General features: G+C 42.4%; 1 protein-coding gene across 1 annotated transcript in view; it reads left to right on the top strand.

Annotated features, from left to right (window-relative positions):
* The window catches only part of hhla1 (HERV-H LTR-associating 1), a 44306-nt gene extending 30005 nt beyond the window's left edge, over window positions 1-14301 (top strand). The window contains exons 9-14 of the mRNA XM_033019666.1: window positions 342-428; window positions 6723-6812; window positions 7444-7503; window positions 10313-10463; window positions 11689-11771; window positions 13686-14301. Coding sequence (XP_032875557.1) covers window positions 342-428; window positions 6723-6812; window positions 7444-7503; window positions 10313-10463; window positions 11689-11771; window positions 13686-13738 — 524 coding nt within the window. The 3' untranslated portion in view covers window positions 13739-14301. The remainder of the gene's footprint in view (window positions 1-341; window positions 429-6722; window positions 6813-7443; window positions 7504-10312; window positions 10464-11688; window positions 11772-13685) is intronic.
* Window positions 14302-15777: the final 1476 nt, after the last annotated feature.

The following is a 15777-nucleotide window of genomic DNA, read 5'->3' as shown; positions in this document are numbered from 1 at the left end:
AGGTAGTCCTTGCTTCCTCCCTCCTACCCCTCCCCTTTCCAGCTCTACCACAGTCCACTATCTCCACCTCGTCCTTTCTTCTTCCCCTCCCCCACCATCTCGTCAGTCTGAAGAAGGGTCTCGACCCAAAACGTCGCCTATTCCTTCGCTCCATAGATGCTGCCTCACCCGCTGAGTTTCTCCAGCACTTTTGTCTACAATAGAAGGAAGGTTGGTTTGGTCTCTGGAGAAGCCCTGACATGCTGAGTTACTAAAGCACTATGCATCTTTTTTTTAGTTAACTAGTATCTGCAGTTCCTTGTGTCTATAATAATTGTTTGATATGGTTTTTAATATTTCAGACAGGGATATGACTTCACCGTGGTTTTCAGATTCAATGCAACCAGTTATAAATGAAACATTTTACAACAGAAAACCGACTAAAACTGGTCAGTTCCACACTATTTGCTCATTTGTTCATCTTTTACTGTTTATAATTATATCTCCTGAAGCATTGTACTGGGGCTCATGGATGAGGCCAGATGAATTGTGGCATGAGTGGAAATCAGGTTGGCAGGTAGCTGGGCTTGAGTAAGAGCAGAAAGAAACAGCAAGGTAAGGTTCAAAACTACCAGTCATCAGAGAACAGGGAAATCAGCAATGGGGGAGACCAAGGCTTCTACTGGAGATATGTGAGCTAAAGAGCAGGACCTAGGTTTAATGCAAACACATGTGGATGGATTAAGGACTTTTTAACAGACTGCCCACAGACTGTCAGGATGGGGTCCAATTACTCCCCAGTCCTGACGCTTAGCACAGGTGCGCCACAAGGATGTGTGCTGAGTCCCATCTTGTATACAATATACACTTACGACTGTATACCAACACACAATACAAACAGGATCATCAAGTTTGCGGACGACACGACTGTGGTGGGACTGATAAACAACGATGATGAGTCTGCCTACAGGGATGAAGTCCAAAAACTGACCGTCTGGTGTACCAAAAACAACCTGGTACTAAACCCATCAAAGACAAAAGAACTTGTCGTTGACTTCAGGAGGAAGAGGAGAGAGGAACCTGCTCCCTTATGCATCAAAGGAGACATGGTGGAGAGAGTCAACGACTTTAGGTTCCTGGGAATAAACATCTCCCAGGACCTCAAATGGCAAATGAACACCGTCACTCTCTTGAAGAAGTCTCATCAGCGACTGTATTTCCTGAGGTCTCTACGGAGAGCTAACGTCTCACAGCCGCTGCTGCTGTCCTTCTATCGATGCGCCGTGGAAAGTATCCTCACCTATGGAATCCTTGTGTGGTTTGCCAGCTGTACTGTGGCTGAGAGGAGGGTGCTGCAGGGAATTATAAAAACTGCGCAGCGCATTACAAACGCTAACCTCTCCTCCTTGGATGACATATACAAGGCCCGATGCTTGCACAGGACCATAAATATCAAGAAGGACACATCCCACCCTGCCAACCACCTTTTTACTCTGCTACCCTCTGGGAGGCGACTCAGGTCTCTACAGGCTCTGTAGACTAAAAAATAGTTTCTACCCATGTGCGGTAAAAGAGCTTAACTCCAATAGTGAACACTGGGAAGCAAGAAGTAACTTCGAGGAATACCGCTAAATTCTTTTAACTCTTTTAAAAATGTGTTTATTATTTTACTGTTAACTGTACATATGTGTATTGGTTGTCGTGTTGTGTTTCTTTTAACGGAGGAGAAGCAAATGGAATTTCGCTCAGTTTTGTGCAATGACAATAAACATATTCTATTCTATTCTATTCTAAGGTGAGGGGGAAAACATTTAATAGAAACAAGTTATAGGAGTAGAATTAGACCATTCGGCCCAACAAGTCTACTCCTAGGTATGTTACAAAACTTACCTTCAGCGGCGCTGCAGTTCTGTCACTGGCCGTGTGCACGACTTTGGAGCCTTTGAGAGGGGGGGGGGGGGGGCGGGGTTAAAATGCGGTTTTCTCCTGCCTGCGGAGTTTTATTTTCTCGGGCTGCAGCTAATGCTGAAGAATTGTTCCGACTGCCGGTCTGTGAATTATTTTTTTAAACATCGCTGGACAATTTCAGCGCTGGAGTAAAATAAAAATCAGCTTCTAATGCCGTGAACACAGATAACTGGGACGGATTTCAGGTACGGGACAGCTAAAGGAAAGCCGTTTATTTTACATATAAACGTGCTTCTTAGGATGACCTTAATCCAAATTTTACATTGCGAATAGGTGATTTCGGCCCCATACGAACCGGCAGTGTTTTTCCTGCCGATATGGGGTTTAAATTCACCGCAAATGCAACGTTCCAATCGATCGCGTTCCACAAAATCCCACTCGCAAGATGATTAAAATGGCCATAATTTACGGGAATTAAATTCCTTCCATTTGGCCAATAAATTCATGACAATGAGATTTAAAAATCATGTTATATTGTGAATTCTTGTGTGAATGTTATTTGGACACTTAGGCTATTTAAAAATGTTAATCTTTTCTTAAGAAATGGATAGATGTTTAGATCTAGTAATTGAATTTTGTAATTAGCTACAATTAGGTAACTAACTAATTATATCCTTTAATTTCAGGTCATCCAAGTAAGATTGTTTCATATTTGTTTCAGAATGCTTCAATCTATAATAACTGAAAATTTATTTCAGTTCTCTTAATTTTTAAGAAAGTTATTGGCTTTTGATTGTCCTGGATCACAGCTTTTGTGTTCAGTCAATGGAAAAGCAATAGGGAACAAGATGCTAATTTCCTAGTATGAAAATGGCCATACCTTTTTTAATACTGAAGATATGAAAGTGAATTAGGTGTCAAATTAAACTTCTTTTTATGCTTTATCTGAACGGGATAAATTGCAGACTTGATTTTTTTAAATCTCAAAATTTTGTACAATTGCTACTACTATACCATTCAAACATGGCTGATCTCTGCCTCCTAATCCCATTTTTCTGCCTTCTCCCCATAACCCTTGACACCCGATATAATCAGGAATCTATCTTTCTGACTTAAAAATATCCACTGACTTGGCCTCCACATCCCTCTGTGGCAATGAGTCCCACAGATTAACTACCCTCTGACTAAAGAAGGGTAACTTTTAAGGTTGCTTTTTAATTTTACTTTTTAGATTACTTTTTAGATAACTTAGGGACATTTTTTAATACAAATGGTGGTAGGTATGTGGAACATGTTGCCAGAGCAGCTATTTGAGGCATGGTACTATCACAATGTTTAAAAATATACTGTATAGGGAGGAACTGCAGATGCTGATTTACACTGAAGATAGGTACTGAATGCTGGAATAACAGCGGGTCAAGAAGCATCACTGGAGCAAAGGAATGGGTGACTTTTTGGGTCAATCCTGATGAAGGGTCTTGACCCGAAACGTTACCCATTCCTTTTCTCTGGAGAAGCTGCCTGACCTGCTGAGTTATTCCAGCATTCTATGTCTATGGACATATACTGTATATGGATATGTATAGATTTAGGGGGATATGGGCCAAATGCAGGCAGGTGGGACTAGTGTAGATAGGGCATGTTAGTTGGCGTGGGGAAGCTGGGATAAAGGGCCTGTTTCAAAGCTGTTTGACTCTATGACTCTAAATAGCCAGAAGGCATTTTGAACATGAGGAGAAAAATCAATTTCATTTTTGAATGTTTGCTATTTTGTGGAAGATGATGAAATGCCAATGTGTTGTGAGTTGCAGATGACAATGCATTCAAATCTGTTAAGTGTTTCCATTTTTTCCTCAACAAAATTTGTACGAATAATAGGTTTATTTCACATGATATTATTTGATTCCATGAGGCATTACATTCCACATTACCACCAACAAATAGAGGTGGGGTGAGAAACTGAGTGTGCAGATTGTACCAAGGTACATTCTGGTGAACATATGCAGGGGCCAAAACAGTCTATTGCCTACTTTATCACACCTAAGATCAGAAATGAATCCAAGTCAAGTAACTGATAGAATGGAATGGATCGAAAGGTGAAAGAATGGGTTGACTGGGTTTATATTCACTGGAATTTAGAAAGATGAGAGGGGATCTAATAGAAACATATAAAAATTTTAAGGGATTGGACAGGCTAGATGCAGGAAAAATGTTCAAGATGTTGGAGGAGTCCAGAACCAGGGGTCACAGTTTAAAAATAAGGGGTAGGCCATTTAGGACTGAGATGAGGAAAAACTTTTTCACCTAGAGAGTTGTGAATCTGTGGAACTCTCTGCACACAGAAGGCAGTAGAGGTTTTTAATAGAGAGTTAGATATAGCTTTTAGGGCTAACGGAATCAAGGGATATGGGGAGAAAGCAGGGACGGGGTACTGATTTTGGATGATCAGCCATGATCATATTGAATGGCGGTGCTGGATTGAAGAGCCAAATGGTCTACTCCTGCACCTATTAACTGGACTAAAGGTCTAATTTTCCAAATGGTCATTGATTGGCACTAGTGAAATTAGCCTGAGAGTTTTTACTTCTCAATTAAAGCATGTCTACAAGCATTAGTACTACCTGGCACTGCTTCAGTTTGATGCCACAAATACTGTCATGCTCGAACCAGGCTCACCATAGATACATCATCCTTCATATATCATTCACAATTTCTTTCTTGGGAAATGTTAACAGATAGCCCAGTAACAAATAGCTCTAATTGCACATCAGAAATAAATTAAAAATATATGAATATTTTCAATCTCTCTAGAGAATCTAATCAGAAGCACCCTTGACTCATTGAGGAGATCATAGCTATGAGTTCAAACCAAACTGCACGGACTAGAATATATAAAGCAGGCTGACATTGCAATTAATTACTGAATAAGTGTTGCACTGTTGGATGTAATTACTTTCAGACAAGATAATAGATCAAGACCCCTCAGTTTTATGGCCTCTCAGTCATAAAAGATCCTACGACCCGAGGAGGAGCACGCAGACGTCACTGTAATCTGGGATATTCACGAATTTTAAGTGTAAAGCACAAAGTGTTGGAGTAACTCAAGTGGGTCAAGCAACATCTCTGAAGGACATGGAGAGACAATATTTCAGGTAGGTATTCTTCAGTCTGCACTCCATTTCTTCCAGAGATGCTGCCTGACATCGGTGGTGGGGAAGATGCTGGAGCCAATTATAAAAGATGAGATAGCCGAACATTTGGATAGCAGTAACAGGATCGGTCCGAGTCAGCATGGATTTACGAAGGAGAAATCACGCTTGACTAATCTTCTGGAATTTTTTGAAGATGTAACTAGGAAAATGGAGCCAGTGGATATAGTGTACCTGGACTTTCAGAAAGCATTTGATAAGGTCCCACATAGGAGATTAGTGGGCAAAATTAGGGCACATGGTATTGGGGGTAGAGTGCTGACATGGATAGAGAAGTGGTTGGCAGACGGGAAACAAAGAATAGGGATTAACGGGTCCCTTTCAGAATGGCAGGCAGTGACTAGTGGGGTACCGCAAGGCTTGGTGCTGGGACCGCAGCTATTTACAATATACATCAATGATTAGGATGAAGGGATTCAAAGTAACATTAGCAAATTTGCAGATGACACAAAGCTGGGTGGCAGTGTGAACTGTGAGGAGGATGCTATGAGAGTGCAGGGTGACTTGGGAGTGGGCAGATGCATGGCAGATGAAGTTTAATGCAGATAAATGTGAGGTTATCCACTTTGGTAGCAAAAACAGGAAGGCAGATTACTATCTAAATGGTGTCGTTGGGAAAAGGGGAACTACAACGGGATCTGGGAGTCCTTGTACATCAGTCTATGAAAGTAAGCATGCAGGTACAGCAGGCAGTGAAGAAAGCAAATGGCATGTTGGCCTTTATAACATGAGGAATCGAATATAGGAGCAAAGAGGTCCTTCTGCAGTTGTACAGAGCCCTAGTGAGACCACACTTGGAGTATTGTGTGCAGTTTAGGTCCTCTAATTTGAGGAAGGACATTCTTGCTATTGAGGGAGTGCAGCGTAGGTTTACAAATTTAATTCCAGGGATGGCGGGACTTTAATATGCTGAGAGAATGGAGCAGCTGGGCTTGTACACTCTGGGGTTTAGAAGGATGAGAGGGTATCTCATTGAAACATATAAGATTGTTAAGGGTTTGGACATGTTAGAGGCAGGAAACATGTTCCCGATGTTGGGGGAGTCCAGAACCAGGGGCTTAAGAATAAGGAGTCCAGAACCAGGGGTTTAAGAATAATGAGTAAGCCATTTAGAACGGAGATGAGGAAACACTTTTTCTCACAGAGAGTGGCGAGCCTGTAGAATTCTCTGCCTGAGAGGGCGGTGGAGGCAGGTTCTCTGGATGCTTTCAAGAGAGAGCTAGATGGGACTCTTAAAAAATAGCGGAGTCAGTGGATATGGGGAGAAGGCAGGAATGGGGTACTGATTGGGGAAGATCAGCCATGAATGGCGGTGCTGGCTCGGAGGGCCGAATGGCCTACTCCTGCATCTATTGTCTATTGTCTATAACCAATCTACTTTGCAAGCTTTTGGTCATCTCCCTTTATATGCGGCTCAATGAGATACGTCATTTGAACAAACAGGGTATATGTTCCTACGTTAACGGTGCTAAATAAAAACTAGTTTTTGGTGCCTTTGCTGATAATGACAGCCTCAGCCTATATTGTCATTAATCTTCCCTCTGAGCATATAGATTCTCACCCTCAAAGGAAGGGAAAATTAAAGCATGTGTACGTTTTTGAAAGAGGGTTGCTTTTATATTTCAGCGTCTACCACTGTTTCGACATTGATCACAACAGCTACAGAAGGTCTCGGAAGGATGAAGACAACCACATTACAGGCACAGCCACCCACAGGTGCATGTGGTGTTAATGTTCAAATGTTTTGATGTGATTGAGAGTAAGGGAATAATTTCTGACACTGGAGCAGAGCTGCGAATGAAAGTCTAAATCTCTACTGGCTTGACCTAATTTTACTCAGGAAAAGTGATAGCTGAGATTGAAATTCCACAGAGCGGCCCCCGCTTCACCAGCTTTTCTTTTTCACGAGAATTGTGCTAAAAGCTCCGTTTTGGCACATACTTACGCTTTCCACCACTGTTTCTGGGAACATTAATTAGCCTAACTTTTTTTTCCATTTCTCGGAACATATGTAAATGTTGTTGTTTGAGAAAGACGACTTAACAAGAAAAGCAAAGAAAAACCGAACACAGAAAAAAACGGAACTGTTAATTGAAGTAATTTACAGAAAAATTCCATGTCCAATTTCCTGGACACACAAAGAATGTATTTACCGGGATATCAGAGTGAATCATTAAGGCTGTGACTTAAATGAGAGAGTAAATTAAAATGTTGGAATCGAAAAAGTAAAAGGTCAAAAAGAGCTTGATATGTCACAGCATAATCTTTATAATCAAACTAGTCTGAAGTACATTTTGTAAAGGATGGTAATTGAAAAGTTCAATGAAATCTGTAAATTCATTTTTAGGATCTCCAAAATATGAGGCTCAGGCTACTCCAAGCATTACCATTGGACAAGTGCATTCAAGTAAGTTATTTGGAGTGGATATCATGAGTTCATAAGTTCAGTTCATATCATATAACCATATAACAATTACAGCACGGAAACAGGCCATCTCGGCCCTACAAGTCCGCGCCGAACAATTTTTTTTTTTTCCCCCCTTAGTCCCACCTGCCTGCACTCATACCATAACCCTCCATTCCCTTCTCATCCATATGCCTATCCAATTTATTCTTAAATGATACCAATGAACCTGCCGCCACCACTTCCACTGGAAGCTCATTCCACATGCATGAAATAAATAAATAAATAAATAAGAAATAAATCCGAAAGATACTAACGTGATTCAACTTTCAAATTGAGCATTGCTGAGTTGTTTGGCTATTTTTGGTCTACTCTGAAACCTTCTAACCTCTCCAGAAATGCTGAGTGCATTGTTTCTATCATAGGCTTAGAAAGTTATTACAATAATGGGGTGACACGGTGGAATAGCGGGTTGAGCTACTGCTTTACAGCGCCAGAGACCTGGGCTCGATCCTGACTATGGGTGTTTGTCTGCATGTTCTCCCATGACCTGCATGGGTTTTCTCCGAGATCTTCGGTTTCCTCCCACACTCCAAAGACGTAAGGGTTTGTAGGTTAATTGGCTTGGTGTAAATGTAAAAAATTGTCCCTAATGTGTGTAGGGTAATGTTAAAGTGTGGGGATCATTGGTCGGTGCGCACTCGGTGGGCAGACGGGCCTGTTTCCACGCTGTATCTCTAAACTAAACTAAACTAAACTAAAAAAACATGTAATACTGCAACATTCTGATTTTCTGAAGTAGGACAGACTAGTCGGGACGTTGCTGGAATGGAGGCCTGTTGTTAAAGGAGAAATTGTTTAGGCTGAGTTTATTCTCACTGGAATATAGGATAGAACATAGAACCGTAAAGCACAGGAACAAACAATGTTTGTGCCAAACATGATGCCAACTGATCTCTTCTGCCTGAACATGATCAATATCCCTATATTTCCTGCACTTCCTTGTGCTTATCTAAAGCTTGTTAAACACCATTATTGTATCTGCCTTCTCAACCACTGGCAATGCATTCCAGGCCTCCACTACTCTCTGTGTAAAAAAACATTTCCCGTACATCTCCATTAAACTTTCCCCGTTTAATCCTTACAGCTATGCCCTCTAGTGTTGGACAAATCATGGGGGTATAGATAGGATAAATCATAATCCTTTTCCCGAGTCAGGGGAGCATTAGAGGGCTTATGAGCCTGTCCCACTTAGGCGATTTTTCAGTGGACTGCTGGCGACTGTCAAGTTGCCGGCAGTCGCCTGAAAAACCGACAACTTTAAAGGAGATCTGAGGGGTAAATCTTTCACACAGAGTATTGTGGTTATATGGAACTCCCAGTATTTGAACAGGTGCTTGTACAGGGAAGGCATGGAGGGATATGTGCTTAATGCAGGCAAATTGGATCAGTGAAGAGGGACCAACATGACTCTAATGAGTATATTTGTAACTTTGTCGTGTTGTATGCAAAACAAAGCATTTCACTGTACCTAGGTACATGTAACAATAAAGTATAATTGAACCATAGAAACATTGAGATAGGCACCATAGCCAACATGGACAGGATGGATTGGAAGGGCCCATTCTGTACTAAACGATCCTATGCTTCTAGTGGCCGGCGGTCAATGATGGCGTGGGGGGACCGCCGTGAGGGAGGGGGATGGACAATGGGGAGGGAGGGGGGTAAGGGATGGGTAATAATGGACAATGGGGACCCGGTGTGGGTGAACCGCTGTGGGGGAGGGGGAAAACAAAGGAGGAACCGTCGTACTTTGTAACTTTGTCAGCGCCACGTTGCTGACGCCGACAAAGTTAGAAAAGTGCTTGGGTATGCAAGCAAAGAATTTCACTGTGCCTTGTCACATGTGACAAAGTACTCCATTCCATCCATTCCATTCTATTATTCTACGGAGGTGATAAATCTATTATTCTACGAATGTGGCCGAATGGACATTATGTTGCACTGAGCTTATTGTACATGAGAATTTGAATGAATGAATGAATGAATACGTTTATTGGCCAAGTATTCACATACAAGGAATTTGCCTTGGTGCTCCACCCGCAAGTGACAACATGACATACAGTGACAGTTAGGAATCACACATAAAACATTAAACATTAATAATAAAACATTATTGATTAAACAAGTGCATTAAATAAAATACCAGAGCAAAAAGGAGGCAACAAATTTTTGGTTATTGGGTAGAGCTACTACTGATGGAAAAAAGCTGATTTTATGTCTGGCTGTGGCAGCTTTGACAGTCTGGAGTCGCCTTCCAGATGGAGTTGATTCAAAGAGTTTGTGGCCAGGGTGAGAGGGGTCAGAGATGATCTTACCCGCTCGCTTCCTGGCCCTTGCAGTGTACAGTTTGTCAATAGAGGGAAGGTTGCAGCCAATAACCGTCTCAGCTGATCGGACGATTCGCTGTAGCCTCCGGATGTCGTGCTTGGTGGCTGAGCCAAACCAGACCATGATGGAGAAGGTGAGGACAGATTCTACGATGGCCATATGGAATTGGACCATCATTGCCTGTGGCAGATTGTGCTTCCTCAGCTGCCACAGAAAGTACATCCTCTGTTGTGCCTTTTTGACTGTGAAGTCGGCGGTAGCCTCCCACTTAAGGCCCTTGGAGATGATGGTTCCCAGGAACTTAAAAGACTCCACAGATGTGACTGTAGTGTGGTTGATGGTGAGTGGGGTGAGGGGAGGGGGAGCTCTCCTAAAGTCTATAATCAATTCCACTGAATGAATAATTTAACTCTTGTGGTAGACTGCAGAGGTGTTCCCAGGCACAAAGAGAAAGAGAAGCCCATCGTGGGTGTACAAACTATTAATCGGTGCGTTCTGGAACTTTGCCGATTCTTTCAACGATGCCTTTGCAAAATGAAGAGAAGAATTCAAACAAAGAGAACGGCCTTAATGTAAGTAAAAGTGTGCATTATCGTGACTTTTATTCATGACTCAATAATGAGACATATAGAATTAACATTAAATTAATGCAATACATTTCATCCATTCATATATAATCCGTAAGACTGGGAAGGCGGTTTTCTCTTGGTGGGAGAACAATGTAAAATGTGGGTTTTCTGCAGGGATTGTGCCGATATTAGGTATCATGGTAATGAACTATAGTAATGGTTATCTTCATCACCTATCATTTACGCTTGTTTGCAGGTTTTCACTTTGGTCACAGTTTTAGTTACGATAGGATCAATTTGATCTTTTGTCTTACTCTAACAAGATGGAAAATAAAAGGTGTACCAATTTCAATGCATAATTTACTTGAAAAAAATCATAGTGGATATAAAAAGGCTCGTCTTTTGCTAAACACCAAAGCATATGAACATTCGCCTGAATATAAAAATTAGCTCACACAGAGGGTAGTGGTTATCTGAGCGAGACGCCAATCCATCCCTGCTCTAAGTTCACTGCTGAACTAAATGTGATCTCACAAAAAGACACAAAGTGCTGGAGTAACTAAGTGGGTCAGGCAGCATTTCGGGAGAACGTGGACAGGTGGCAATTCGGGTCGAGCCTTTTCTTTAGACCCTTCTTTTTGTTTCTACATTTTAAGTCTGATCTCCACATCCCTTTCTCCCTAAGGTAAAACTTCCACCTCATTACTTATCACGTCCCTCTCCATTTCTGCCTTAAGAATACTCTGCTTCCACCATCCTGTGATGAAGGGTGATGGAAGATGCAGGGGTCTCAAAGAACTCCTGAGCAACACTGCAGAATTTCCAGTCATACAGCATGGAAACAAGCCTTTCGGCCCAACTTTCCAACACTGATCAACATGCCCTATTTACATTCGTCCCGCCTGCTTGCATTTAGCCCATATCCCTCTGAACCTGTCCTATCCATGTACCTGTCCAAATGTTTCTTAAACATTGCCATAATACTTGCCTCAACTACCTCCTTCGGCAGCTCGTTCCATACACCACCACTCTCTCTGTGGAGAAGTTACCCCTCAGGTTCCTATTAAATATTTCCCCCCTCACCTTAAAAATGTATTATAATGGTTGCCTTACTGTATCTTATCTTTATTATTTCTCTAATTATGAAAATGATACAGCAATATGACTGTCTACATATGTGTAATTATTCTTCAATGTAAACATTAACAATAATTGAATGTATGTTCAGGTACTGCACTGATTACTACTCCTGGTACCAGGCACAAAAAAATAACATCTGTAAGATCACAAAGGGCTTTTCTTCTCTGAGATGTAAGTATAACAGCACTGAAGATATGGAGCTTTAAAACAAATGAACATGGGAAGAGGAAGGAAATAGGGATGAAGGGACCTTACAGCGAGGGTAGTTGAAGGCTCTTCTCCCAGTGATAGGGCTAGGAAGAGGGACATGTGAATGTCCTGACTCAGTGAACTGATGGGTGTAATTTGAATACATAAGATGAAACATACGGTTTTTGGGAGTTGGGTTTTTCTATGAAGGGGGCAGAAAAATAAGGCTAGGGGATTTAATGGAGGTGTGAATAATTAAAAGCATAGATAGAGTGGATGTGGAAAGGATGTTTCCACTGGAAGGAGAGTCTAGGACCAGAGGTCATCTTCTCAGAATTAAAGAGCACTCTTTTAAAAAGTAAGTGAGGAGGAACTTCTTTAGTCAGAGGATAGTTAATCTGTGGAACTCATTGCCACAGAGGGCTGTGGAGTCTGTCAGTCAGGGGCGGAAATCCCAGGGGGCCAGTGGGGACACTTCCCACCCTATTTGAAGAGGTGGGGGACGATCCCCCCCATTTTTTGTAATCCGTATTTTAAAACTCGGTGAAATCTCCGCTTTCCGCGAGACAGTGGGGGTGGGACTGCTGATCGAGGGCGCAGATTGGACGAGAGAGACATCAGTCAGCAGGCAATGGGGGGCGGGACATGATGATTCAGCACAATCATTGGAGGAGGGAGGTGTTGGTCAGAGGCGGAAGTAGGGGGAGTGGGACTGAGGATAGAGTGCAGTGATTGGAGGAGGGAGATGTGCCAAAACACTCTCGGCAGCCCTGGACACAGCCCTGCGCCTCATCCGCAGCCAGGATCGATCCCGGCTCTCCGGCGCTGCAATCGCTGCCGAACCGCCACTGGACTATCCCCATCCTCACCCGAGTGCCCCCCCCCCCCCCCCCCCCCACTCCCGGGGGTGGCCAGAGACGTCGGGAGACAGACGGGAGCTGTGCCCCCAGGCCCACAGCCAGCGCAGAGAAGCAGCGCTAAACCCAGCTCAACTCTGCCTGTCCTGCCAGGTTAACCTACAGCCCTACGGGAAATATGGCCCAGGTTTACAGCCAGTGCAGAGAAGCAGCGCAAGCTCCATGACTCCAGGCTGGTGCCCATCAGTCCAGGCAGGACTGTAGGTTAACCCGGCGAGACAGGCAGAGTTGAGCTGCATTTAGCGCTGGATTGAGCCTCTGAAGCCTCGTGTGTGAGTGTGCGCATGCGCGCGCGACCGCTAGGAAATTGTGTCCTCCAATCCCCCCCATATTTTGATAGCGATTTCCGTGCCTGCCGTCATTGGATATTTTTAAAGCAGAGATAGACATATTCTTGATTAGAACAGGTTATGGGAAGAAGGCAGGAAAATGGGATTAGGAGGCAGAGATCAGCCATGATTGAATGGCGGAGTGAACTTGATGGGCCGAATGGCCTAATTCTACTATAACTTGTGAACTTGTGTGGGTGAAGTTTTTTTACACAGAAATTGGTGGGGGTCTGGAACGCATTGCCAGTGATGGTGGCGGAGGTAGATACGAGAGTGGCATTTAAGAGGCTTTTAGATAGGCACCTGGAAGTGCAGGGAATAGAGGGATATGGATCATGTACAGGCAGGTGAGATCAGTTTAATTTGGCATCGTGTTTGGCACAAACATTGTGGGCCGAAGGGCCCGTTCCTGTGCTATACTTTTCTATGTTCTATGTTCTATGTTCTAAATTTAGCGTCTTAGGATGGTGACAGTAAGCCTCAATGGGAGCAGGTAATGTGATCTCTTTCAGTATTCCTGACAGTTTGAAGAGTATGAATATGAAATCTCCACTATCTAGTTATCACTGTTGAAGCTCCAGACAAAATCGTCTGTTTGGATGTAAATTGAAAATTCTCAGACCTGTAATATTTCCCTCTCCTTGCTGCAGCTTTGATGAAGATATGCCTGTCAAAGATCTGCAAATCAACCCGACTGTCATAAATTAAGAACAGAAATGTTTTCATGGAACGATCAGTCATTTCTGTATCTATTCACAATAATTCATTCTTATATTATTATGATTGCTGCACAAAGTGATTCAGTAAAAATGATGGGTAGATAATATAAGCACACTGATTAATGAATCATAACCAAAATGTTCTGTATTAATACATCAAATGTTAAATGTTACTGACATTCTTGATAAAAATGTTTGGACTCCTGAAAACTGGATTTTCTTGTATTGTTCTTTTAACTCTTCAATGAAGGCACACTAATACCATTCTACCTGTTTCTTTGCTTGGATATGTCTATCGTAATTTACTGGATGGTATGGATCACTGCCCTGCCAACTGAAGGGAGTAGCTACAAGGTTTTATTTCTCATGGGATCTGGGGAAAATATTATCAGTCAGTTGGCACGAATTTTTACATCTACCCAATCATTACCAGTATGCAACGGTTCATTTAAAATACCATTGGGCGGAACATTGCAACAGCTGATAGAGCTGGTGCCTCATAGCGCCAGAGACCCTGACTCGATCCTCACTACGGGTGCTGTCTGTGTGGAGTCTGCACGTTCTCCCTTTGACCGTGTGGGATTCCTCCGGTTGCCCTGGTTTCTTTCCACATTCCAAATGTCAGTTCCAAATGTGGCTTACAGGTTAATTGGCCTCTGTGAATTGCCCGCAGTGTGTGGGGAGTGGATGCGAAAGTGTGATAATATAGAATCAGTGTGTATGGGTGATCAATGGTTGGTGTAGATTCAGTGAGTATGGGTGATCAATGGTTGGTGTAGATTCAGTGGGCCGAAGAACCTGTTTCCATGCTGTATCTTTCAATTCAATTCAATTCAATTAAAAAACTTAGATTTGGAATGGCTAATTTCACTATTTCTTTAATAGCAAACCACCATGAATATTTAAGAGAAAACACCAAATTAATAAAACATAATTTGCTATCTGAAAGATTGTGAGGCTTAAACATTGCATTTGATGCAGCAAGTTTAGGCAATGGACAGTTGCGCAGTTAAATTCCAAAGTTACCATCCGAGTTTTGCCATTCCTATGGTAGTTTTATGAAAATGAAATCTTCCTGTCTATGTTCACATGGAAATGATTAGAACTTGTGTCATATGGAATAAACATGCCACAGATCATAATGTCTTTAGCCCATGTCAATTTAACAAAACGATGACATGGATTTCATTGTTCTGGTGCCAGCACATATGACAATTAAAAACGCCTGACTCTTGACTTGAACCAGTCAACTGGTTACAATGCCTCGATCTGGACTCATGAGTGCACTTTTTCACATACAAGTCGTGAATAAAAGATACTTAAAGCATGATTCAAAGGTTAGGTGTACAGTTGTGTGGGAAGGAACTGCAGATGCTGGTTTGAACTGAAGATAGACACAAAATGCTGGAGTAACTCAGCGGGACAAACAGCATCGCTGGAGAGAAGGAATGGGTGACGTTTTGTGTCGAGACCCTTGTATAATTGTTCGGATCAGCACACGTCCTAAATCAGGCTGAGAACTTACATCTGCCACTCAGCTGTGCACAGACAACAATCTCTGGCTGCAACAGTATCACTGTTTGAGACTCTGCTTTCCAGCATCAATGCCATAAGTTCGGCCATGGGTGCAACATTCTCGAAATTCACCACCAGTTCAGCAGTGAATATATCAGGTTTCTTTGCCGTCTTCTTTGTGATTTAAAGGCACTCCACTGAGCAATGAACTGACATCGAATTAACATCCCTGAAAAGTCAGGATGGTCTATAGAAACATCTTCCAAAACTCATTGATTTGGTGGATATCCATAATGAGTGATTGACAGTATTTAGTGGGTATGAGGGTCCCTGGTGTTTATACTGCTAGCTACATTTGCTAGAGGATTCAGTGTGGTCGATGGTCAATGGTTCTTTAATATCACATATGCTGACGTACAGTGAAACCATTTTATTTGCACACAGTTCAGTAAAGTATCGCCATACTTGATTATGTTTGTCCAAGTGGTGTAGGTTGAGATTTCACCCC

This window comes from Amblyraja radiata, chromosome 4, assembly GCF_010909765.2.
Source record: "Amblyraja radiata isolate CabotCenter1 chromosome 4, sAmbRad1.1.pri, whole genome shotgun sequence".
In the NCBI taxonomy this organism is placed as follows: domain Eukaryota; kingdom Metazoa; phylum Chordata; class Chondrichthyes; order Rajiformes; family Rajidae; genus Amblyraja; species Amblyraja radiata.
The sequence above is the reverse complement of the archived record's forward strand: the minus strand, read 5'-3'. Positions and strand labels throughout refer to the sequence as shown.